Source organism: Dromaius novaehollandiae, chromosome 1 (genome assembly GCF_036370855.1).
Source record: "Dromaius novaehollandiae isolate bDroNov1 chromosome 1, bDroNov1.hap1, whole genome shotgun sequence".
NCBI classification, from domain to species: domain Eukaryota; kingdom Metazoa; phylum Chordata; class Aves; order Casuariiformes; family Dromaiidae; genus Dromaius; species Dromaius novaehollandiae.
In genome coordinates, this window is record NC_088098.1 from 200,534,479 (window position 1) to 200,559,068 (window position 24,590).

At 39.5% G+C, this 24,590-nt stretch overlaps 1 protein-coding gene across 3 annotated transcripts in view; it reads right to left on the minus strand.

Annotated features, from left to right (window-relative positions):
• ZC3H12C (zinc finger CCCH-type containing 12C) overlaps positions 1 to 24,590 on the minus strand; it is a 45,599-nt gene that overhangs the window by 10,524 nt on the left and 10,485 nt on the right. For 2 of the 3 annotated variants that reach the window (XM_064505047.1, XM_064505046.1), the window contains exons 2-3: positions 14,870 to 15,636; positions 1,820 to 1,959 (exon numbers count right to left, since the gene is read on the minus strand). In XM_064505047.1, coding sequence (XP_064361117.1) covers positions 1,820 to 1,959; positions 14,870 to 15,564 — 835 coding nt within the window. In that variant the 5' untranslated portion in view covers positions 15,565 to 15,636. Of the gene's footprint in view, positions 1 to 1,819; positions 1,960 to 14,869; positions 15,637 to 21,086; positions 21,477 to 24,590 lie in introns of those variants that run through there. The other variant, XM_026111289.2, reaches the window with a different exon arrangement.

Below are 24,590 nucleotides of genomic sequence, written 5' to 3' on the forward strand. Positions count from 1 at the left end.
CTAAAACTGCAGAAGATGTTTACACAGTGAATACCACTCCTGGCTTTTAGTAATGGTTTACATTTCAAGTAACTCAACTGTTTTGTAGCACAAGAAACTTGACAGGGAACATCTTCCATCCAGAAAAAAGACTCTAATGGGAAGAAATACTGCATTAATGTTTCATGTGAGCAACATATTTGATATACATGTTTGTCTGCTTACTAGAAAAACACAAGATTTGAAATCCAGCCATTTTGTATTCATTTTTCCCCCTTGTGGTAATGAGAGTTTGACGGAAGGTGATATTTTTCCCCACTAAGAACAAAATACCTGCCATGTTTAGATGAATGGCAGGTAATAACAAGAAAGATGCAGGTGTTATTTAGTCTAAGAGGTTTTCCACAAATACTCAGTTTAGAACCATCCTTACATTAGTCATTTCAGACTTTTTCAAAATTCCAAATGGCCACATACTTCAAGTGTGTATCTTTGGAAACGGACTGTCAACACAGCCTATTTCACAGGACTAGCAGCGAACAGGCCCCCTCCACCCTGCTAAGACAACCGAAGAACCTATTTTACAGAGGATACCATAACTAAGCTTGATTTTCCCCCTGTTTTCAAGGTCCATAATGACACATGGCAAACTCATTTTTCATTGCAAGAGAACTTGTCAATGCTAAACTGAAATTCTACAATTCTCAAAACTCCCTCCTGGTCTTGCAGCCCTGTTCATAGCTCTAGCTGGTATTACAAGTCAATTCTAAACAGTCAAATCTTTATTACTTGGCTAATGCTTTCTCCTACCTCAAACACTAGTAATTGTGAAACAACTTGAGCAAGACTACCTCTCATGATGGGCTAATACTTCTTCCTTCTTGGGTTACAGTTTTATTTACTACCTTTGCAATAATCTATAGCAAAGATTTATCAGAGTACCCTCAAAGAAAGGCTCCACACAACCTGTTATGAGGAGACAACAGCTTTCCCAATATTTTCTTGCATTAACAAGGTACGTTCTAGAAGCAATCAAGCAAATGAAATGATGTATTGTAGAGATCTTTCCAGGTCTTTGGAAACACATGTGAAAATCAAAACATGGTTCCATTTTCTTTTAGAAGTTGTAGCTACTATTCTCATAAGCTTTTTTTGCCCTTAATTAAAGGCAGCCACGTCTTCAAAAAACAAATCAAAACAAACTCCCCAAACCTACTAAATTCCAGTGGTTTTTTTTACTCCAGAATTCTCCTCTGCTTAAACTTTAGGGCAGGAGGGAGGATGACCCTCTAGTCTTCATTAAAAAACCAAGAAATTTGATAAAGAAATAAATACCTTTACCTCATTATTTTTTCCTGGATAAACATATTTAAAATAAAAATTTCAGATGCTTTCTCACTTGTTAAAAGTAATGATCAAAAAGGGAACTTTTCCCTTTCTATGAGGATAATTCAATTAATGCCAATTCACTGCAGGTGACCAGCAGACAGACAAGTCTGGGAGAATCTACTCACCACAAGAACGATCAGTCGGTGAATCAAAACCTGAAAGCTCTTCCCTATCAATATACCATAGGTATAACAGTTTTTAAAAATGACAATTACATTCTTCAAGAAATAAGCAATAATGTTCAGGGAAAACTTATGAGGCAAGCAGAAAAAGGGGTTTTGGGCAGGGCACTGTTTTGTCTTTTTCCTTCCTGAAGACTGCAATGACGTTAATACACCAAAGATACTTTTTATTATAAAGATTTTCATTTCTAAGGTTTTGTTCATTTGAACAGTACCACTCATGCTGCACAAGGAGCAAAACAAACCAGTGAAAGCAAAACCGAGCTTACCTGTGATAAGAGCGTCAGGTCTCGACTGTTCTTTCCTCCATGCTGGCACAAACACTGTAACATCCTTGTGGCCTCTTTCCAAAAACCAGTCTACTGCCAATTTTATTCCTCGACAAGAAAATACTTCTTTGTTCCCATGGCTGAAACACAAATTAAAATTCCTGATTATATGGCTTTGATTTTGTATGACCGTAAATGAAAATATAGCATAACACATATCTACCCATTTGAACCTTGCCCAAACACGGCCATCCCTTGCACAATGGTAGAGGCCAAAGAGGGAGAAAGCAAGAGGGAATACTGAATCTGCCCAAGTCTGCAACACGTGTACACGGGTTCTACAAATAAGGCAAATATAAGCACAGAGAGTTAAAAATTCTCGAACGTATTATGTATAACAGGCACCATGGAAACTTGATGAGGCAAAAGAGTAGGCCTGAAATACTGATGTGAAAGAGTGCAATTTATTTAGGAAATGCTGGTAGATACACTGAACGCTTGTGGGCAAAGGCAGTAGGGGAAAAGAGAGCAGAGTTTTTGCAGCTGCAATCTTCCAGATCCCATCTAAATGGAGGAGGAAATAGATGAGAGCCAAAAGGGGTGGCAAGCACTCTGCAAGACAAACTGGAGAGACTGTCCAAAATCAACAAGATGAAATCAAGCTTTTGCAAAGTACTGCACTTTAGAAAGAGAACTTAAATGCACATATTAAAAAAAATGTGGAGAGACAGGAGTTCAGCAGAATATGATCAGACACAAGCAAAACAAAAGATGCACATCTGTTGTGCAATAACTGTCTGAGGTAAGACGAGAGATGCAATTATTCCATTTTCCAAAGGCAGATGAGTCCTCAGCTGACTTCTTCATCCAATTCTGGGCACCACATGTTATGAAAGACGCAGATAAACTGGAAACAATCCAAAAGAAAGCAAAACAAGATCTATGGGAAAGGTTGCAGGAAGTGCATCTAGTTAATCTGGGGGGAAAAAAAGAGGAGTCTGTGCATGAACAAAACAGCCTTCAGTATGTAGGATGTCATTAAAATAGAGGACAGTGATCAACGACTGATTGGTTCTACAGCGTGAAAGCAGGGAGGCCAGCCTAACCTGCAGGAGGAAGACTTAAGCAGTACTAGAAAAGGCTTTCTAACTGATGAACGGGACAGCCTGCCTAAGGATGTTTTGTAATCTCCTCAAGGATGCTTTGAAGAATGTGTCCGATAGCTCTGCAGGGGATGGGCCACGTCCTGTCCCAAGCACATGGGGAGAAGAGAAATTTTTTCTGCGGTGTCTCCCAGCGTCGCAGCTCTGTGCGGCAGAAAAGGCACATTGGCATGACAGGAGCCCATCACTTTTCACTTAACTTGTTTGTCATGTAGAGCATGCATACTGCATAATCTGCTTTCCAGAAAGGTAAGAGACACTTCTTGGATCGAGCAGTGATTTGTAAAAGGGACAATATGATGAGGACTGGACACATTGATCCTAAAAGTTCCTCCTACTTGCATAGGAATAAAAACAATAGCAAGTTATTTTAAAACTTTTTTTCTTTTTTTCAGTAGGACCAGTGTAAAGTACCTGTTATTTCCAGCTTCCTAAAATACAGCATTGCTATACATTCCTTGCTACCTTGAGGGAGCTTGGGTAATCATGAAATGGATGAAGTGCCACAATAATAGTGAGAAAAAAAATAAAAATAACATTCAGATTGCAAAACCCTACAAAGAATATGGCATAAACACATGTCATTTAAATGCATAACTATACCACGTCGTCTTCTAAAGATGCTGGAGACAGGACCTTGAGATATAATCACAGACTAAGATGTTGCAATTGTTACAGACTACAATAATCAAAGTCTGTGGATTTTAGCTGGCACAGGGCACTCTAAAGATGGTTTAAGCCCATCTCTGTGCCTTTAGGGTTATACTAGGAAGCATGTCAGGAGCAAGAGATGCAAGTATCTTAATAACCTACTTAGCTTTGCGTATAGCCCTCTGCAATAATACAGTCTCTGTTTTGTACAATAATATGTAACACACTATTACAGTGTAATACCACTGTAGTAATAATAAAACATAGCAACACCTTTTTCTAAGTATGGTTTTATATTAGATGTTTATTCTTGGGTTTGTTTGACTGAAAGAGCAGTAACTTTGTGTATTTCAGGATTTACCACAAACAGGAAACCAAACTACACATGAACAGACGTCTGAAATGCGCACATGCACATACACGGACAAAAAAGGACCACCAGCATTTCCAGCTACAGCAGGTTGCGGGGAGGTGTCATCGGGCAACACGAACACAGGACACGGGTGCACTCAGGACTCCACGGGCAGAACAGACATGACATTTTTATTTCAGCTGAGCAGTCTAAGGTTTCCTCTTTATGTGCTTCAGCCTCCCTTGCTGTAAGGCCTCCTTTGCAAAGCCTGATATAGCAAGTTACTGTTAATGCTATAAGCCATGTGCAAAGTCATGTGCAATAAACATACTGTAATACTTTTTAAAACAGTTGAGCAGGGGTTGCTCCAGCTACTAGTCAAATTCCAGTGAAATTGCCCTACTGTTATTACTGTAAACAATCTCCATGTTTTCAAAGGGATAAAAACACTTTTCACTCCTTAGAGTGAACATGGTTTTTGTTATACTGCATTTTAGAAACAGAATGTTTCCTCCTGTAAATCTGAGAAGTCATTTCTGGCACGAAATCCTGGCCTCATGCAAAGACATGGAAATCCTCCCTATTGCTTTCCATCGGGTTGAAATTCTAGGCAGACTTTTAAAGCCAGAAGGAGGACCAGGCAATTCAGCTCCCTTGTTTCTCTCTTGCCTAATATAGACCATTAAAATCTTTTCATCTAGAACATAAATGTGAAATATATTTAATCTCTACGTGTGGGTGTGTATAACAGAAATGGGAAATACATTACAATGCATACTAACTTTTCTGCACTGCTGAACAAGATTTATAGCTCATATAAATCTTCACATTTTTTCAGGCACATGCCTAAGCTAGTATCTGAGTTGATAAAAATTGCAAAGAAATTTAAATGACTAGTGAGAAAGTCTGTGAAGAAGATATGCAATTAAAATTTGCCCTTTTCTTCTGTATTGTTGCTATGGAAATTTGATGCTCTCTTTTTTGCGGTCTTTCTGCTTCATCAGCTTTATGATATATCATACGATGAAAAGATTGAAATTATGTTCTTCTGACTTATTTTTCCTTCTGATTAGTCGGAAAGAAGAGAAGAAATGTTTGTACTTCTTCGTCAAGAAAGACATTTTTAAATATCTCTTCCCAAATATCAGAACTGTATGAAAGCTGAGTGTGTTCAAGATGACAGGCAGTAACACTCGTTGGGACATTGGAGTATTCTGCTTTGGTTCTGCTTGCTGACTATATTTAATCTACCACTGTGAGTGGAAATGTAGATCAAGAATACTCCTTAAGAAATACCTAGTTCCCTTTCATACCATGCATGAATGGTTCTTCTTTACCACCATTTTTATATTTGGCCCATTGATAGCTGTGGTTTTATTTTTAAACGAGAAAAGAAGTAGTACAACACTGAACACTTCCTGAGCAAAATCAATGAAGCATTTTCTAGGCTAGCACAGTTAGAAGAAGTGTGGCAAAATATGTGATGAGAACATTTTCATTTTCTCTGTTACCTTCCTAGCCCCGGACTAGATTTTCAAGTGACTAAGTTGTTGAAAAGAGTTGTAGTATGCTTCCAAAATGCTATTAACAATACTTGCAGGACTTCAGGAGTGCTCTTATCCAATATTCAGACCACCATGCAGTTACCAAATTTTGAAAACTACAGAATACTTATACATTTATTTTATAATGGCAAGAGACATTAGAGCTGAGGTCTAAAATAAGGTTTGTTGCAATACATATGCAGGTTTTCATCCAACAGAAATCTGTTACACATCAAGACACTTCGCAAGTAAAAGGGTATTGATTAAAGCTAAGAACAACAAAACTACAACAGTTATCAGTCTAATGATAAATCTAGAGAACTGCCAAACTACTTTCTTCCATCATGTCATAGAAGGAAAACAGAGGTTGGTTCATGATACAGAAATACAAGAATTTCCCTCCTGGATCAGATTAGTGACTCATTAGCCTGGCAGTTTTCTTTTTTTTCTCCTAACTTCATCCTTCCTTCATTTTTTTTTAAAGTTCCACTAATTTCCTAACCACACTAGTAATTTGTACCAAAGCATTTCTCAGTAACCTGGGCCTTCTATCAGTCTTGCATTTGTTCCTCATACACATGTTTTGGTCGAAATGTGAAGTGGACACAAACAGAAGTTATACTCAAAGCTCCTATCCACATGATCATTACTTGTTGGAAAAATATTTTTATCTATTCCTTAAAGTGACTTCTCAAAATAATTTAAGAACCAAGTCAGACTACAAAGAAAACATTGTGTTAGACTGCTGGTTCACTGGAAGATGAACCTCTGAAAGGAGGTCTAGTACCCATCAAGCTCAGCACCACAGCCTGAGCAGTGGATAACGCAGTTAAATTGTTCTAATACATATGCAGTTAAATTATTAAATGGAAATGACATCTGGCATAGATGAGACAAACCAAATCATCCTTTGGTTGACACTGCCTGGAGTAATCTCAGCTGTGGCAAAACTCTACACAGACGGGGTATCAGAGGACCTTTCACTGCCACCAAATGACGTGCCTCATGGCTTGCACATGGGGACAAGACTCAGCGGCCTAAATGGAGATGCCTAATGTTGATTTAGGCACTTTTGGGTATATCACACATCCTCCAGCTGCTACGCCTGAATGGCATGGGTATCTCCCACCGGGAGACTTCACGTTTCTGATACGTCTAAAACATCCAGCTGCAGGGAAAGCTGGGAACGAAGGCTATCAGTACAGTGTGAAATGCCTTTCTGAAGTGGGAACACATTTAGCTAAAAACAATAACCCAAACCAACATCTTCCTCTTCCAGATAAAAACTACATATGCAATAGTTATTTCAGGTTGCCTTTTCTTTGTGCAATGAAGCACCATCAAGCACCATTTAAATATACAGGCCAAAATTTTCCAAAAGGGAAGATTAAAGTTTACTATCTACATGCCTTTGGAATCCTAAAGGTGAGGTTTCCAGTAAGATCTAATTATTCAAAACAAAATTCATTGGATTTTAAAGTGCAAGCTCAGATGGCATCTTATCTATATTTAAACTCAGATGGCACAGGTTGCCTATATAATTCTGAAGGTGATTGTCTAAAAAAAAAAATCTAAATACAGTGACTAAGACATCTGGTTATTTGCTTCAATGCTGTCTTCATGTTGTTCTCACGGAAAGCACAGCAATAAGGTTCTGGATTTATTTTCTGTTTAGATGTAGGTTTTCAGCAAGAAATTTCTCAACAGCAGTACATTTATGTAAAATCTGAAATTCATTCTTTTTGCTGTTAGTGAAGAAAGTTTAAAGACACCCATGGTAGCCATTAAAAACTACAAATGAGAGACAGAAGTACATAAATAAAATAGGTTTTCCAGTTGTCTTTGCAACTAACTGCTCTGTTCCCTGTTCTTTGCTTCTTGGTGGCAAAAGCCTGTTATTGATTCCATTAAAAACTACAAATGAGAGACAGAAGTACATAAATAAAATAGGTTTTCCAGTTGTCTTTGCAACTAACTGCTCTGTTCCCTGTTCTTTGCTTCTTGGTGGCAAAAGCCTGTTATTGATTCCAGCAAAAGTATCGTGACCATCTCATAACTAATTTTAGGCAATTTTTGGAGTTCCAACCTTGCCCTTGAAAAGGACAAGCAAAAGAAAAGGAGCGTGTCAGATACGCTGCACAGCTGCTCTCTTCAGAAGGAACTTTTTCTCTAAACCTCAGGAATAAAGGGAAGTATTGAAATGAAGGGGCAAGAAAGAAGCTCAAAAAGCTTGCCTTGACTGCTTCTTCCATCTTGGGGGGGGGGGCGGAGAAGACATGGAAAGTGGGTGTTTCTTCTCTTATAATCTTCTAAACTTGGAGAAAAATGACCTTCTGCTGTCTACTCCAGATTGCTGAGGTTCAGCTGAGGAACCTCGGGATCCATGAAGAGCAGGTCCAAGGCTACACTGGAGAACAAAGTGATGGAGTGGTGATGATCTGCTGTTGTTGCATGGGCAAAATTTGCTTCTTCTGCCTATCTTAGTTACATAAAGGGAAAATCTAGGGTAGCCTGAACTTCAGCAAAGAGGGACACAGAACTACTGTCGACTGAAATGTGTTCGTTATCCCTGTAGTATCTATACTGTGAAGTTCATGCTCAATAAGGTGTTGAGCACATTTTTTTTTAAAAGTGTTAACAGACAAATACCTCTCTTGCTCATGTGGACTAAGGTTCTAAAATAAGATTTTAAATTACAATACCATCCACATGCAGAAAACATATGATGTAGCAGAATTAAAACTGCATAGTTCTCTGGAACACCAACATGCATCACTGCCCAAGTAGGGTACAACTGAATCCTAGGTTCCTATCATTTAGTCTCACCTCTTTCTCAGTTGTAGGTAAATGTATACCAAGTGCTCTACAGCCGCTCTAGAGGGTTACATAATTTTCTGTTCAGCTCTAATTTTAAGTTTATTTGTGCAAAAAACAGTCTTACCTCTTAGAATATTCTAACAAAAGATTTTGTGTGTTAGGCTTAAACAGTCAGTTTTCCTGTTCTGTGAAAGGATTAAGTCAACAATATGAAAAACAGAACAATGAAAACACAAGAACAGATTGAAGCATCCAACAGGAACTAAATGACAATTCTCCAGCTCATGGGCTGCAAAAGCCACCTTTCTGCTGTTCAGCTGAAAGAGGAGGTTTGTTTTGTTCTTTTACACTTTAACTAGTTCATATTATTTAGCCAATATTGGAGCATTAAAACTGGAATGCAGAACAAGATGCATTTGATTGACAGCTTTCAGGTTAAGGGACCAATAACAAACAAAGCCATCTCAAAGTATAACAAAGGTTTTCCAAGCATTACTGAAAGACCACTAGAGTAATCAAGATTATCATTATTATTATTTTTACTACAGATTGCCAAAGAAGTTTTTCTAGAACAGGATTAGTCACCAGACAGCGTATAGGCTGGATTCAGATGGCCAAAACAAGTTATTCTAGCCCAAGCTGCACTCTGTGCTGCCTTTTATCCTCCAGGAACTCACAAATCTACCCACTGTCACTTGACTGGATGAGATCAGTTACACAAAGATGCACATCCAGTCATGTTATCAGACAAATCCTTCCTTCCTTGTGTCAGAACTAGCTGTTCTCCCAACCACAAAGATGGCTGGTTTCATCTGCAAGTCTAATGGCAAACAATCATTTCTGAATTATTTTTTTTTCCTGGATCAGGAAGTTGAATCAACTCATTCTGCAGCTACTCAGTCACTGGATGAGATGCAGATGGGGCAGTATCCCTGACAGTCAGGTAGAGGGGAGGCTGAGAGCAAGATTGTCACTCTGTGTTAGCCTCTAGATGGTTTATGAAACTACATTCTTGCTCAGTGGACATTCACTTCATCACGCAGTAGGGAGACATGGCAGCACACAGTGTCTAATACTTCCAAAAGAGAACAAGTGTCTCACCCCACTTGTATTATTGGATATCGCTCACCTCAAACTTCTTCAGAATACCATTTTTTCCCTGTGGGCATCAAATAAACCTCTTAATAGGGGTTCTCCTTAATATTACTAGTTCCTCTTTAAAATAATTGTAATAGTAAATGGAATAATCAAGAATGTGTCTTATTGCCTACAGCTTTGATAACATGGGAATAAGAATATAGACTGCAGTCTGCCCATCTCTGAGGACATGGGAAAAGCTTCCCAGTAACATCTCCTGAAGGACTAGTTGCAATTTTGCTGAAAGCACAGGCACCATCTCCCATTAGCTAGCTACTCAAAAGTGAGCTAATTGAAAATACCTTGGAAAAGGAAATTAAGGAACAGACTGCCAATTTGTAGGTGTTAGGTACTCATAATACCACCCTGGACATTTAGACACAGAAATTTGAGCAAGATTATACAGAAATTCACCTGCAGTTCAGACATTCTACACTGCTTTGAACACCGTGCTTTTTACATGTAAAAGCTGAACGCCTCCCTTCTAATTGTTTAAAGTGTCTATTTACTATTACCTAATTTCCTGAGGAGGAAAGTATGGATCCTGCAGGTCAACTACTGCTTGCACAGCTGGTGTCAACAACAAGGGTTCAGTTTTCACCGCCATACGACACTCTGAGGGATCAGGGACTGCTACGAAGGGACCACTTGACCAAGTGGAGCAAAAACATCTTTGTCAACAGTCTGGTCAAAAGTGGAGCAAAAGTAACCAAAAGGCTCATCAATCTGGGGAGAAGAGCTTTAAACTGGGAATGACAGGGAAAGGAGATGATGACCCAAACAAGCAAAGCAGTAGTAGACCAGGATGGTAAACAAAGTGTGCAGTGTGATGTGGAGAGAAGAGACCTCCTAATGAACCAAGACAGGGCTGAAGGTGACCCATCTCAAGCCTATGCACATAAATAAGGAAGTACCGAGAGGACAGCATGATGGAGGAAGCTCTTTTACCTTTACATGGAAATCAACATGACTGGGTGCCTCTCTGAAATGCCTGTACACTAACACATGCAGCATGGGGAACAGACAGGAGGAACTGGAGGTCTGCGTGCTGTTGCAGGGCTATGATCTCCTTGGGATTGCAGAAACATGGTGGGATACCTCACGTGACTGGACTACTGCAATGGAGTGATACAGACTCTTTAAGGAGGACAGGCCAGGAAGGCATGGAGGGGCGAGTTGCCCTTTATGTGATAGAGCAGTGTGAATGCATGCTGCTCTGCCTGGGGACAGGTGACGAGCCAGCTGAGAGCTTGTGGATTAGGATTAGAGGGCAGATCAACATGGGCAGCATTGTGGTGGGTGCTTGCTACAGACTACCTGATCAGGAAGAATTAGATGAGGCTTCTTCAGACATATGGAAGAAACCTCACATTCACAGGCATTGGTCCTTATGGGGGATTTTAACCATTCCAATATCTGCTGGAGGGACAACACAACAGGGCACAAGCAATCGAGGAGGTTTCTGCAGTCCATTGACGACAACTTCCTGACACAGATGACTGATGAGCTGATAAGGAGAGGTGCTTTGCTGGACCTCATATTTACAAAGGAGGAGGAACTGGAGGCAGCCATGGCTGCAGTGATGATGAGTGAATGGATCCTGAGAGGAGCAAGCAAGGCAAGCAGGGTCACAACCTTGGAATTCAGGAGAGCAGACTTTAGCCTGATCAGGGATGTGCTTGGAAGAATCCCACGAGATAGTCCTAGAGAGAAGACTGGTTCAGGAGAGCTGGTTGACTTTCAAGGATCACCTCCTCCAAACTCAAGATTGGTCAATTCCAATGCACAGGAAGTCAAGAAAAGGAAGCCTGCACAGATGAACAAGGAGCTCCTGACTAAACTCAAACATAAAAAGGAAGCGTACAACAGGTGGAAGCAGGAACAGGCAACCCAGGAGGAATACAGAGAGGCACTGTCCAAGCGTACAGGTTCGGGGTTAGAAAAAACAAATCTCTCTTGGAGACGAATCAGGAAAGGGAGATGAAGGGCACCAGTAAGGGCTTCTACAAGTACATCAGCTACAAAAGGAAGACTAGGGAAAATATGGGCCTGCTGCTGAATGGGGCAGGGGACCTGGTGACAAAGGACACAGAAAAGGCCAAGGTACTGAGTGCCTTCTTTGCCTTGGTCTTTACAGGTAAGGTTTGCCTTCAGGAATCCCAGGCCCCTGAGACCCATGGGAAAGTCTTCTCCTTGGTGGAAAAGGTTCAGGTTAGGGAACAAATAAACCAACAGGATATCCACAAATCCGTGTGCCCTGAGGGGATGCACCTACAAATGTTGAAAGAGCTGGCTGTTGTTGCAAAGCCACTCTCACTGAACTTTGAAAGGTCACAGTGATCGGGAGGGCTTTCCTGAGAACTGGAAGAAAACAAATGTCATGGTTATCTCCAAGAAGGGCAAGAAGGAAGATCCGGGGAACTACAGCCCAGTCAGTCTTACCACAATCCTTGGGAGGGTGAAGGAGCAAATCCTTCTGGAAATGATTTCCAAACATATGAAGGATAAAAAGGTGATTGCCTTCTATGATGACATGACTGGCTCAGTGGATGAGGAGAGCAGTGGATGTTGTTCACCTTGACTTTAACAAAGCTTCTGATGCCACCTCCCATAACATGCTCATTGACAAACTGATGAAGTACGGGCTAGATAAGTGGACAGTGAGGTGGACTGAAAACTGGCTGAACTGAGGAGCTCAAAGTGTCACAAGCAACTGAGATGAAGAGTGGCATGAAGTCCAGCTGGAGGCCAGTCAATAGTGGTGTGCCCCAAGAGTTGATACTGGGGCCAATATTGTTTAGCATCTTCATCAGTGACCTTGATAATGGGACAGAGAACACCCTCAGCAAGTTTATGGAGGACACAAAATTAGGACAGGCAGATACACCACGTGATTGTGCTGCTATTCAGAGGGACCTCAACACGCTGGAGAAATCGTCCAGGGGGAACCTCATGAAGCTCAATAAAGTGAAACTGCAAGTCCTGCAGCTGGGGAGGAAAAACCCCATGCACCAATACACCCTGGGGCTGAAGGGCTGGAAAGCAGCTTGCAGAAAAGGACCTGGGAGTCCTGGTGGACAACAATTGAACATAAGCCAGCAAAGCACCTCTGTGGCACAGAAAGCCAATGGCATCCTGTTGCCAGCAGGTCAAGGGAGATGATCCTTTCCATCTATGCAGCACTGGTGAGGCCACATCTGGAGTGCTGTGCCCAGTGCTGGGCTCCCCAGTAAAAGAGAGATAACGATTTACTGGAGAGAGTCCAGCAAAAAGCCACAAAGATAATTAAGGGACTGGAGCATCTGTCATATGAGGAGAGGCTGAGAGAGCTGGGATTGTTTATGCTGAAGAAGAGAAGGTTCAAGGGATCTTATCGATGTGTATAAATACCTGATGGGAGGATATAAAGAAGAGAGACAGACTCTTCTCAGTGGTGCCCAGTGGGCAGACAAGAGACAATCAGCACCAACTTTAATACAGGAAATTTTATTTAATTTTTTTTAAAATGGTGAGGGTGGTAAAATAGTAGAAGAGGTTGCCCAGAGAGGTTGAGGAGTCTCTATCCTTAGGATATTCAAATCCTGACTGGACATGGCCCTGAGGAACCTGCTCTAGCTGACCCTATTCTGAGCATGGGAGTTGGACTAGATGATCTCCAGAGGTCCCTTACGACCTCAATGATTTTGTCATTAAAAGTTGGTGGAAACCAACTGCACATCTGTTGATTTGATTCTTGAACACAGAAGATCAAATCAACTAACAGCATTGTTTTAAGGCCCTATAGAATACAGCATGCATTCACATTTGGCCCCTTTTGTAAAGGCAGACAAGAAAATCATTAAGCATAGGAAGGTGCATATCCTAAATATTTATCATGTAACTGAGTAAACATTAAGGAAAGGTGGCTGATCCTGAGCTACTTCTGGAATATGCCTGGTGCAGCTCACAGGGAAAGTCATACTTAAGTCCACCCATAAAGCCTGAGTTGTGCCAACTATTAATGCCCAATGAGGCATTTCAGAGCAGCTGAGAGCCATCACAGAACAGTGAAGCTAAAAACCACTAAGAAATGACAGACCAGAAGATAGTAAAATTATAACAAAAAGCTTCCAAACCAGCAGCTCTCTTTCAGGAAACCAGAACCTTCTGAATATTTACAGAAGTGATTCAGACTTACATAAAATGCAGTTCCAAACCATTTTAGAAGTCTCTAGAAGGCTTTTAGGTTGAATACTCAAATAGTGTTTACTCAGCTGGAACGTACTTCCTCTACAACTCAAGTTGGACAAAAAGATTAGCATGATATGGCAGGTAGAGAGAACTCACAGGAATACTGCATTTGGAAAGAAGCAATACCCATAATTTATGGGCTAATCAGTTTTGCTTAAGTTTTAAAAAGTCACCTTGTTGCCATAAATAAGACCTATATTTAAATTTCACTTTAAAAAGTCCTATTTAAAGGAAACAGACGTGATTAGGAGCTAAAAAACTACAGAAGCCTAGAGCCCTGAAAAGTCTTGCACCAACTTTCATTACTGAGCTAATAAAAATCATGTCAACTCATTAGGAGACTAAAAAGGACCTTTTAAACTGTGGCACTAATAATAAAATAATCCTTAAGAGTCATCCAATTAGTTACTAATCAACTAGTCATTCATATTAGCCATAAAACAATGGTTTTATCTCAAGATGTCTTTGCCCTTTCCTTTCCTCTGTCTTTAACCACTGAGGAAGTGAGGGCTTGCTCATGCACACAGAGTTCTTGCTGTTCACCTAGATGACTGGTCAGAAGGGGTGAATGCTGTAGACAAGCGTTACCTGTGGGCACGTAAGTGAAAGTCTAAAGGTACACTGGTGTCAGGAATTAATAGCAGTAAAACCTAACTCCCAATCTGACAACCAACACTGGAATTTTATGGACAGACTGGTTATTATAGAACAACCTACCAAGAAGGATCACTTAAGACACTTCTTTTCTAAGTCACTTGCTGCTTTATAACCTTAAGGAATCTTATATCTGCTTTACCCTACTATAAGTAGTGGGATAAAACGATTGCCCTTAGCAATACTGCTTACTAAAGGTTCGTTAAGCACAACAAGAAGTACTAGACAGGCAGTGGGAAGGAGAGCTCTGATGGCTGCCAATATAGGGTGACTGACATAATTAACTTACAGTTGCTTTAACAGTGAGTACAAACCACTGCACTCTTACTGGTCTCTAGCCTGACTGCAAAGATTTGCATACTGCCTGGTTGAGGAAGAAGCTTGCCGCATACAGCAACCTGCATACAGTTTTAAGTTATTACACAGAACATCAGTGCTTGAATTGGACAAGGTAATTCTGTTTCCATTTAAATATATTAGCAAAAGCTTCATGGTCACATACCTCATTGCCACATTGCTGCCATCAATAACTACTGGCCTCAGGTTGTCACCATCCTCTGTCACATCCTCCTGCAGTGGAGACTCTGACCTCTGAGACTCCATGGAAGACGCTTCACGCATTACACTAGTGTTAGCATTACTTACAGTCTGATCAGTCTCAGTTTTATTTCCAAGTTTGACAAGTTCTCCCAAAATATCATTTATTAAAGCATCAGTACCAAGTTTATTTAATACAAGTTGAACCTGTTCTTCAGAGTAACCCAACTTCAGTGCAAACTCCAGTTTGGTTTGATATTCTTTCACCACATCAGGGGGCTTTTTGACTTCTTTAGGTACTATTTGAGCCTCTTCTATCCTCAAGTCTTGCAAAATTTCATTTCTTTTTAATATATGAGGCTCTAAGCAAGGAGATCGGCACAGTTGTCGGTGAGTCTTAGGCAACAAATGTGATTCTGATGCAGTATTATTCAGTCTCTCCGACTCATTATCAGAATTTGTGCTTTCTTCAGAGTCACAGCTGGAGCTTCCAGATGTTTCTTCAGATGCCTTCTCGTCTGCATCCTCCTTCCTAGAATTAACCTTATCCATCGTTGGCTTCTCTGCCACTGACCAAGGTACAATTGCATTTATTTGCGTGCCAGTGCTCCCCACATACAGATGGCCTAAATCATGCCCCAGATGATCCTTCAAGCCCATGAAGCTGCTGCATGTACTTGACTCCACTTTGCTGTTTTTCTTGTATTCCTGAATATAAAGTGTTCCGTATTCCTAAAGGGAGAATAAAAATGTTGCAGCTGATTACGTGTTTTACTCAGGTTTTTCTTGCTCTTTCCTCAAAACTAGGTTTTTGGCTAACTCAAAGTTTTCTCATTTCCAAGGAAAAGTGCTGTTTGCTTAATGTCTGGATTTATTCTCTCCCAGGAGAGAAACACGATTATTCTTTTTAGACATGGAAAAGTTTTTTTGGAAAAAAACTTTTCATAAGGAATATATACAGCTAAGCTGATGAACAACTAACTATCTGTTTTCTGAGTGTATCAAATGTTCCTACTTAAACACTTTCAGAAATAAAATGGGTTTATAAAAGAATGGAAAGCCAAACACTACAACTTTGTTTACTGTAACTCAGGGACAGAACCCTTGTCCAGATTTAAAGTAACTGAGATATTCCACCTAACCAAGATAATACTGTAACAATTAATCCCCCCCCTCAAAAAAACCCAAATGAATGCATCCATAAAATAAGAGTACTAGGAAAGCTTTTTAGAGTAAATAGCTCAGGCTTTCTGCTGAACAGAAACTAGTAAAACACTAGATTATCTGGCTTGTTAGGCAAACATAAGGCATCATAATACAGAAAATGAATTAGTGACAGAAAAAAACCAATTAAATAAAAACTGATCGGCCCTAAAATGCATTATCAATTCAACTGAATGCAATCAAGCTATTTCTTAATTCCCTTATAAAGTGATAGTTAAGACAGACTAACTGCTCTCCGAGTGCAGCGTCATTAACATGCTGGATTTGGAGACCTGGAATGATCTAATGCCCAACACAGCCAATGGAAGTCTGTCAATGATTTCAACAAGCCATTAATAAATGCCAACAAGCCATAAATAAATAAATAAAGCCAATAAAGCAACAAAATTAAAAACTAATTTCAACTACTGCATTAGATTTGTGCAAGACTTTCGCTAGGTCAAAGTCTAAATACATAGAAAGAAGTCATCTAGGAAAAATGGAAGAAGAAAAGCCGCATTTTTGTGGACCTCTTAACTCTAGCCACATCCGTTTTTCTGGAGGGATTTTGCATAATGTCAGTTGTACAGAAAATAGCTACCCATCTTGTCACAAAGTTTACCTCCACGGTCTATGTTTAAAGGCAACTTAATAAATCTTTCCCTTATTCTTTTAGATGGCTAGTCTCAACTGCTTCAATAAAAACGAAGATGAATTATTTCTCATAGATGAAAATGGACCATATCAACCAACATTTTCTTTTGCAAAGAAGAAAACACGTTAAGGGAAGGCTACAAAACAAAGAACCCTTTCACACTTTCACTTTACAAGGCAAAATACAGAAGTAAGAAATACATGTAAAGGGCTTTGCTAAATTTGACAAATACTGTACAGATGAGTTTATTAAAGAAGGTTATACTGAGAAAAAAATCATCGCATCAAACAGAATTTCTTGATCTACACTACATAAGTTATAGGTGTGTTTAATCAAGAGTCAAGATCTTTCTCTGTCAGCAAGGACATTAACTCTCCCTTCCCCCTACAAGTTAACATTTTTAAGAGTGACCAAGTATTCTTAAAATACAATCTACTTTCCTCTATCCGGGATAAAAAACTGCAAAGCACACATAGAGAAATTAATCCAGGCTTGTCTCCAGACAAATGAAAATCAAGTAATAATTCTAACCCATGACTTAGTACAAACAGATTCTGTAGGCACTGAGGGTTAAGACATCACCAGCGCGGTAGAGCGTTTTGGTAAATTAAGTTGTTGCACTAGATAATCTCACCATTTTTAGTTTAAAATCAATCATCAGCTTTTTCCCTCTCCAAAACCTTAATCCAGCTGAGACTGCTAGAAAATAAAATACACTATTTTAAAGTTTTATTTAGATCTGATCTTGTTAGAAGAGAGTAAGGCTATAATACTCCCTCAAGTAGCGCACCAAGCAATACTACTTTCTCTTAACCTGAAGGTTTAGGATTTTAAGCAACACCACAGTTTAAATACAATGAGAATTTAGGAAGTGAGCCTTTTCACACGGTGATTTATTAACTAATGTAATACACTTGATAGAACAGTGCTAGTAACAAATCACAACAATATCCCAATAAAAGGATACAGTTAAAAAAACCAACACTGTGGCCTTCACAGAACTGACACCAAAAAAAAAAAGTATCAAACAAGAAAAATCTATTGGAAGCAAGGCTGCTTAGCAACCGGCCTTTAGTTGCTAGGATGCGCTCCTTTAACATACCATCATGAATACTAGCACAGTGAAAGAATAATTTGGTATGAACAAAAGCCCATGAAAAAGACTGGGACTTAAGTGCGTCTGGTTTCCCCTCGGCGAACAATGCAGCTGCCAACCCAATCTGGGAGCGCCGACATCATTGTTCCACCAAAGCCACAATCTGCTCCGGCTGGAGGAAGTATAGTTAATGGGCAACACTTCTAAGCTGGACTGAAAAGTTGAGCTGGCTCATGTACTGCTGCGACAGAATACATTGAGATAATGGGTCACTGCCTAAATCCATGTACTGTGAAATGTCATTTTAGCATTGAACTAAAATTAGAGGGAGGGCTTTTTGGTTTTTCTTTTTTTGTGGGGGCTTTTTTTTTTTTTTTGAAGGGGGGAGGAGGTTGGACATTAACAGCATGGAATAAACAAATCTCAAAATGCATAGATCAGATGGAGGGGTTTTTTTTCATGTTAGTTAAAACAACACTTAAGTCATTCTCCAACTGTTTCCTTATTGAAGTTTTGTAAATGCTTTACAACAACTACAGTCATAATATCCTCCACTGCAATTAAAAAAATAGTATATACATGTACTTGAAGATAAGACATTTTATGAAACACTTCAGATGCTCTGTACATCAACTACGTGTGAAAAAGACCATAAGCAGAGATACTTGTCCATTGTGGGGAATGTATACACAATAAGTGCTGCTTTAAGTCTCTTGTCAGTCTCCATCTCGCTCCAACAGAATTGCTTCCTTTGCCTGACTCTACTGGTTTTCAGTAAAAGCAGCAGCTTTAAAATCTGCCACTGATAGTATATAATCACCATATTATTCCTTTAAAAAGGTATTTAAAAGTGATGCATCTACTGCAAACCCAAAACTAAAGATTTCTGAAATAGTTTTGCATAAGCAGTGCACTATTCCTGGAATTTGGCCTACACCCTGCATGCAAACTGTATTTATTTTCAGGCAAGTTTTTACAACATCTGAACTCTGCACACCATATTTGTGGTCAACAACATCTCTTACAAACACCAGACTTTGGAGATCCCCGCATGTCCTTTATGAGATTCATTAATTAGAACCATGAAAATCGGATGTCACTGATAAAGTTGATTATTTTATCCTGAGCTGGTTAGTGAAGAGCGATTTGCCAGCTAGTCTGTTTGAATGAATTTATATTCCAAATTAACACTAGTGCACCTATACAAAGGACAATGAAGCTCACAGAAAAACACAAAAGGTCACATTTATTCAAGGGTTAACATCAAATATGAAGAACTCCTTACATTCTTCACTTACAACTCATTATGCACATATGGCTTTAAAGTATGCTTCCTGATACAATGCAATATAGATAAGAAAAACATCTGCTACAAGTTCTGACTCTAGTGAGAGACAGGAAAAAAAAGTCAAAAAATTCTTGCCAAGAAAAGTCTTTCATTTTTGGTTATGCTCACAGCTGAGTAAAATCTTTTTATTTATGAAAAAACTAATAATACATCTAAGTCCCAATTCAGACATACCCATGACCATAAACTTTTAAGAAGTTAAACTATAACTCAGACTAGCTTCACTATTAAAGGCCTAAAATACTCTATCATTGACTCAAAGATTTTTATAAAGTATAAATGTAACACTCTGGATGAACACTGTACCTACACTGTAGAACTGTATTCTTTTTCCATTTCTTTAGTCACCACTGTTTTCCACTAACCATTAACAGTAATCAGCTCATTAATTCACTTCACACAAAACACTTCATTTCTAAAAGGGATGTGGGCAAATAGATCATCTAATCTTTTAACGTATATTCTGAATACTTTCCACTTCCAACTGAACATAAGAATAGTTGTTTAATGCAAATTTAGCACATGAAGAAAAATATAACAAGGAGTGAAACAGAGTATCTTATGGCAAAACGTAACAGCAATTGGGTATTCTCAAAAGAGCTTCAAAGTTTCTGAAGATTCGTTCTACAGTGAACTAGTTCTTGTTTCCACACAAGATTTTTTTTTTTTTTTTTTTTTAAGTCTTCTAAACAGTAAATGGGAAATATTTAGATCACAGCTTGCTGAAATGCTGTAATTACTTGTCACAAAAAGAAGTGCATAGCTGATCAGAAAGAAAAACTGAATGTATTAGTTATCCAAATGGTAAAGATACTGCAACAATGCAAATAAAATAATGAATATGTAATAAATACCTACTGCTGTAGTTTCTATGTATTTAATTACCATTGTGTTTCAGCGAGTGCTGTTGTCTGCATCGTTCTATCTAACAAAGGAAGGATGTCCCATTGAACAGATTGGTTAATGCTCTGGGGCAACAGATGTCTACTGGAACTGCAGGAGACCAGCAACTGGTGGCCTGCCCATCTTCTGAAAACTTTCAATAGACTCATGCATATGTTCACACAATAGGGCATGTGGTAGAAATGCAAACCTCTTTTTAACCCTTTTATATGCCCTCCTTCCCTCCCAACCGATATATGAAGGTCTTTGCCCCTGCTCCTTTACAGGATCCTTGGAAAACAGGCTCCTGGAGCATACAATGTTTGTTTGTCAGCCTAACATCTGAACTCAAAACATAAAACAAAACAGATTAGAAACTTAATAAAAATAACCTGGCTAGATTTGACACATCTAAGAATAGCACAAAGCCTCTGATTGGAAACTGTTCCCACCTGAGAGTAACCTAATGCTGCATCTTATACTGTAATAACTTCATATATCCCACAGTAGAGCCCTTCCTATTTTTACAAATATAGGAAATTTCACCCATCACATGGTACAATGGAAAAGTTTTTTTTTTTTTTTTTTTAAAAAAAAAGCCTCTTTTTTTCTCACTCACAAAATTAAGTAATAGTATATTTGGGAAAAGGGGTAAACACCCATAACTTAAAGTTGGAACCTCCCCTTCCCCCCAAGGGTCTAACAGAAAATTTGTTCTGCTGGTATACCACCCACCATTTTCAAATTCTTGGAATTACAGCATTATTGATGCTCTTAAGAGTTTCTTAATAGGATGCACTGTGCTAAAAGATCACTCTTTAATACCCTTAGTCTTCAAACATAAATGTTTTTCTTCCCGTTTTTTTCAAGACACACACAAAGTGTGTAAATCTCAGCTGACACACATGCTAGTTATGTTGTCAGAATACAAACTGATGTGCCAAAACATCAGAAAGGCGAAACATCCTGTTTCTGCAGAGAGAAACCCGTATACTTACGTTCGCTGGAAAACACACAGACATTGGCTTCTTGTAGCTGTTCCAGAAGCAACCCCTTAACGCGATTTCGGCTGCAGACTTCAGGCAAGCAAGCAGAACAATGAATGGATGAACAGATGGACCCGCAATGTCTTTGCTCAACCTATTGCCGAGCAGCATCAGAGCCAATCACAACCCGCACAGCTCACAATTAGTTGGCCAGGCAGATGCAAGGCAACCTCCCCACCCTGCATCAGGTTTGGAGGTTTCTAAGATAAGCAAGTTGATGTCATTCTCAGGGTCTGCCCCGGGCAGCATGTGTATTAACGAGGGGTGTGCAGCAACAATAGGCCATACAAAAGAGACTAGCAGGCAGCTGCTGTATGAGAGCCAGAATCATTAGGGAGCAGGCTGCCAACAAGAAACACCTGGCTTGGGCAGACTTCAGCTTCTCCTCATTGTTTCTAATTCATGAAACAAAGAAAGGAATTATTTTTAAGTAGTAAAAGTTGTGAGTTCCTATTAAAAAAAAAAAAAAAAGCCAATCCCCCTCCCCAAGCCCCAGTCCTAAAGAATATAATCCCTTCTATAATGGAAGCTAAGAGTTCTTTGTATGGAAAAATATTAAAGAGAAATAAGATCTATCAGTAACTATTTGCATTTCCCTATTCTTGTTAGTAAAATTAATCACATTGGTACAATGCACAAGGAAGTATGAAAGGAGCCCATACCAAACACTGAAATGTATTCAGAAACTGCTTTCTGAATTTCCTGACACTTTAGTGCATCAGCCAATAAAAGTAATAAGCCTGCATCTGCACACAACCATAACAGAGTACTTATTATATTTCAGTTCCAATGGAAAGTGAAACTGATTACACCAAAACCATGTCATATTAATTCATGGAATAATGGGTATTTTTACCCAATGGCATTGAAACATTAGGGCACTTGATAGGGAGGAACCATGAATCATCCTCTTGTTCAGAAGTCACTCATATTTGTTTGCAACAGAACTTCTTTCCCTTTTATTTCACAGGTCTGTTCTAGATGCCAAGATCTTTCTGCTTCTTTGCAATGAAGAAAGATTTGAACAAATGTCAGGAGCTTGGACAGAGCCAGCTTTTTATTGCTGTTACTTTTATTGAGGTAAGCTGCAAGAAAACCCAAGCACAAAACAAAAAACAAGAATTGCAGTGTCCCTCCCTCCAACATTTCTAATACCACATGTCCTGCAACTCACAGGTTTAGTGATATAAGAATAGCTATGTTTTATGTCTGCTGAACAAGTGATGTGGACCTTCATATAAAAAGTCCTGGTAACTTTAGTGAAGACAGCTCAGGGCAGATAAGTATGCAACTCTGAGGAGATCCTCCATCTGCAAATTTTCATCTGAATGACTGTGACAAAAGTACGTTTACTGAACATCAGCATCATTACATGACTAAGAGCAATACTGAAAACCACAGCAGTAGCTGTCCTCCTCTGCTTGGGCGGAGAGGCAGTCTACTGGGAAGCATTTAGAAGAATGTGAATAGGTTTGTTAGAACTGTATGAGTAATTTCCCAAGCTTTATGTAGCTATCAAGTTATTCAGGATAGTAAATGAAATCACATACCAGCATGCTATTACACTGATGCATTTATCATGTACACAAATACTAAGCTGCAAATCAAAAGCCAAAAGCACAGTTTCTTTGCACTGTCCATTAAACACTAAGAACAGCTAGCTACTAACACTACTTTTTGGGAGTTTTTCAAGTCAGAGGCAGGAGGAGACTCCTCACTAATTTCTGCCACTGTGAACACAAAGACTGAGAGAAAGCTACCCACGAGCACAGTGGGAAGCCTGATCTCCAGCACTGGATTAAGCTTCTTTGCAAACAGCAAATAAAAGCAGTGATCTGAAAAAGCTAATCAGTCCCTGCTGTGGTATTTAAGACTACCTTAGTTGCCAGTATTGGATAATGTTAAGCATATTAAAACTTCTGTAGGCAAAATAAGAAGCTAGTCTAGCTTACCTATGTCCCGGAACTGCCCTTAAATGCAAGCAGGATCAGTTGGCTAGTCATTAGTTTAATATCCCTCTGAACAGAGCCAAGCACTCCTGTTGTGAAAGCAGAAACTCCTGTTGTTTAGGCAGAGGATACGTATGATGCCATTTATGCACATCCATAACAAACTGAGAACTTACTGGCACAAAAGTGGCATACTTAGGACTCTACATGCACAGCTAGGACAAGTATATGATCTGGCTTAAAAGTCTGTGATAAAAATAAGGTTGTTAGAGGCTTACTTGGGAAGACATGCCCCTCTGATGTCTTCTACAATAATAATAAAAATCCCACAGAATAACTTCCCATACTCCAACTGCATGTCTTCTGGGAACCAAGTCTATACTTCAGTTGCTGATTAATCTTCATGCTACCGCTATACTGTGGCACTGACTACAACCAAACCAAAACTAGGTAACAAAGATTTAAGTTATATTGTTTCATTTACATAAAATATTCTAACAAGCTGTAATTGCATGGAATTGAGAAAACATTTTCTAATTCTACTTTTCACACAATGTCTGTTACTTAAAGCAGCTGACTGTTCTTGAAGAATTTTTTCAAATCTTCCCTAAAAGAAACTGTGATGTCCAAGGTTTACAAGATGTCAGATCATTCCACTAAATCATGCTTGCAATGACAGAAAAGCATTAGGACAAAAAAGCATTCATATTAAGGTTTTAACCAGTACACTGGATTTCCTACTGGGACTGATGAGGTCAACAAAGAAACCCCAGTAAGAAACAATATGAATCTCTTGTCACATCTGCGACAGGCTACAATAGCATCACTACAAAGTGCACAGCGCAGATGAACAAAGAAAGCGCTACTTCTTTTGCTAAAACCTTCAAATCCAATAACCTGACTGGTTTAGCAATCTCCTATTACTGTATTTAAAACACAAAAATGTTATTAAGTTATATCCAGTCACTGAAATGCGGCATACGTAACAACCCCTCAAATTTCTGCTCTTTCAAGATCAGTTAAGCAACAAACACCTCTATTTTTGTGGCTCAAAGATCAGACATTGTGTGTACCTCATGACGCTCTCATCAGGTTCCTAGTGCCATTTATTTAAACAGCAGGCTAACACAAAGTCATGAACCGGCCGGAGATGACGAGCCCCATGAGCTTACTCAAGGACTTAGTGGTGGACGGAGGTTTCAGGCTGGCGCACAGCAAGGTGACGGGGGACACGCCGGGATGCTGCAGAGGGACACAGATGGGGTGAATCTCTCAGCTGGGCGAGGGGCGGGAAGGAGAGAGCCCCCTCCCCACCATGCCCGGTTTGGTATGGAGAGCACACAGTGGGGGATCAGAAAGACCAAAGGAGGGAGAGCTGGAGCAGCTGGGAAATTCAGACAGCATAGGCTGAAGATATTAGGGAAGTGCTGCTATAGGGGAAGTTTAAAAAAAAAGCAAAGCTGCTAGTTGCAGCCAACTCTTGTTATTTCAGACACATTGAAAACAA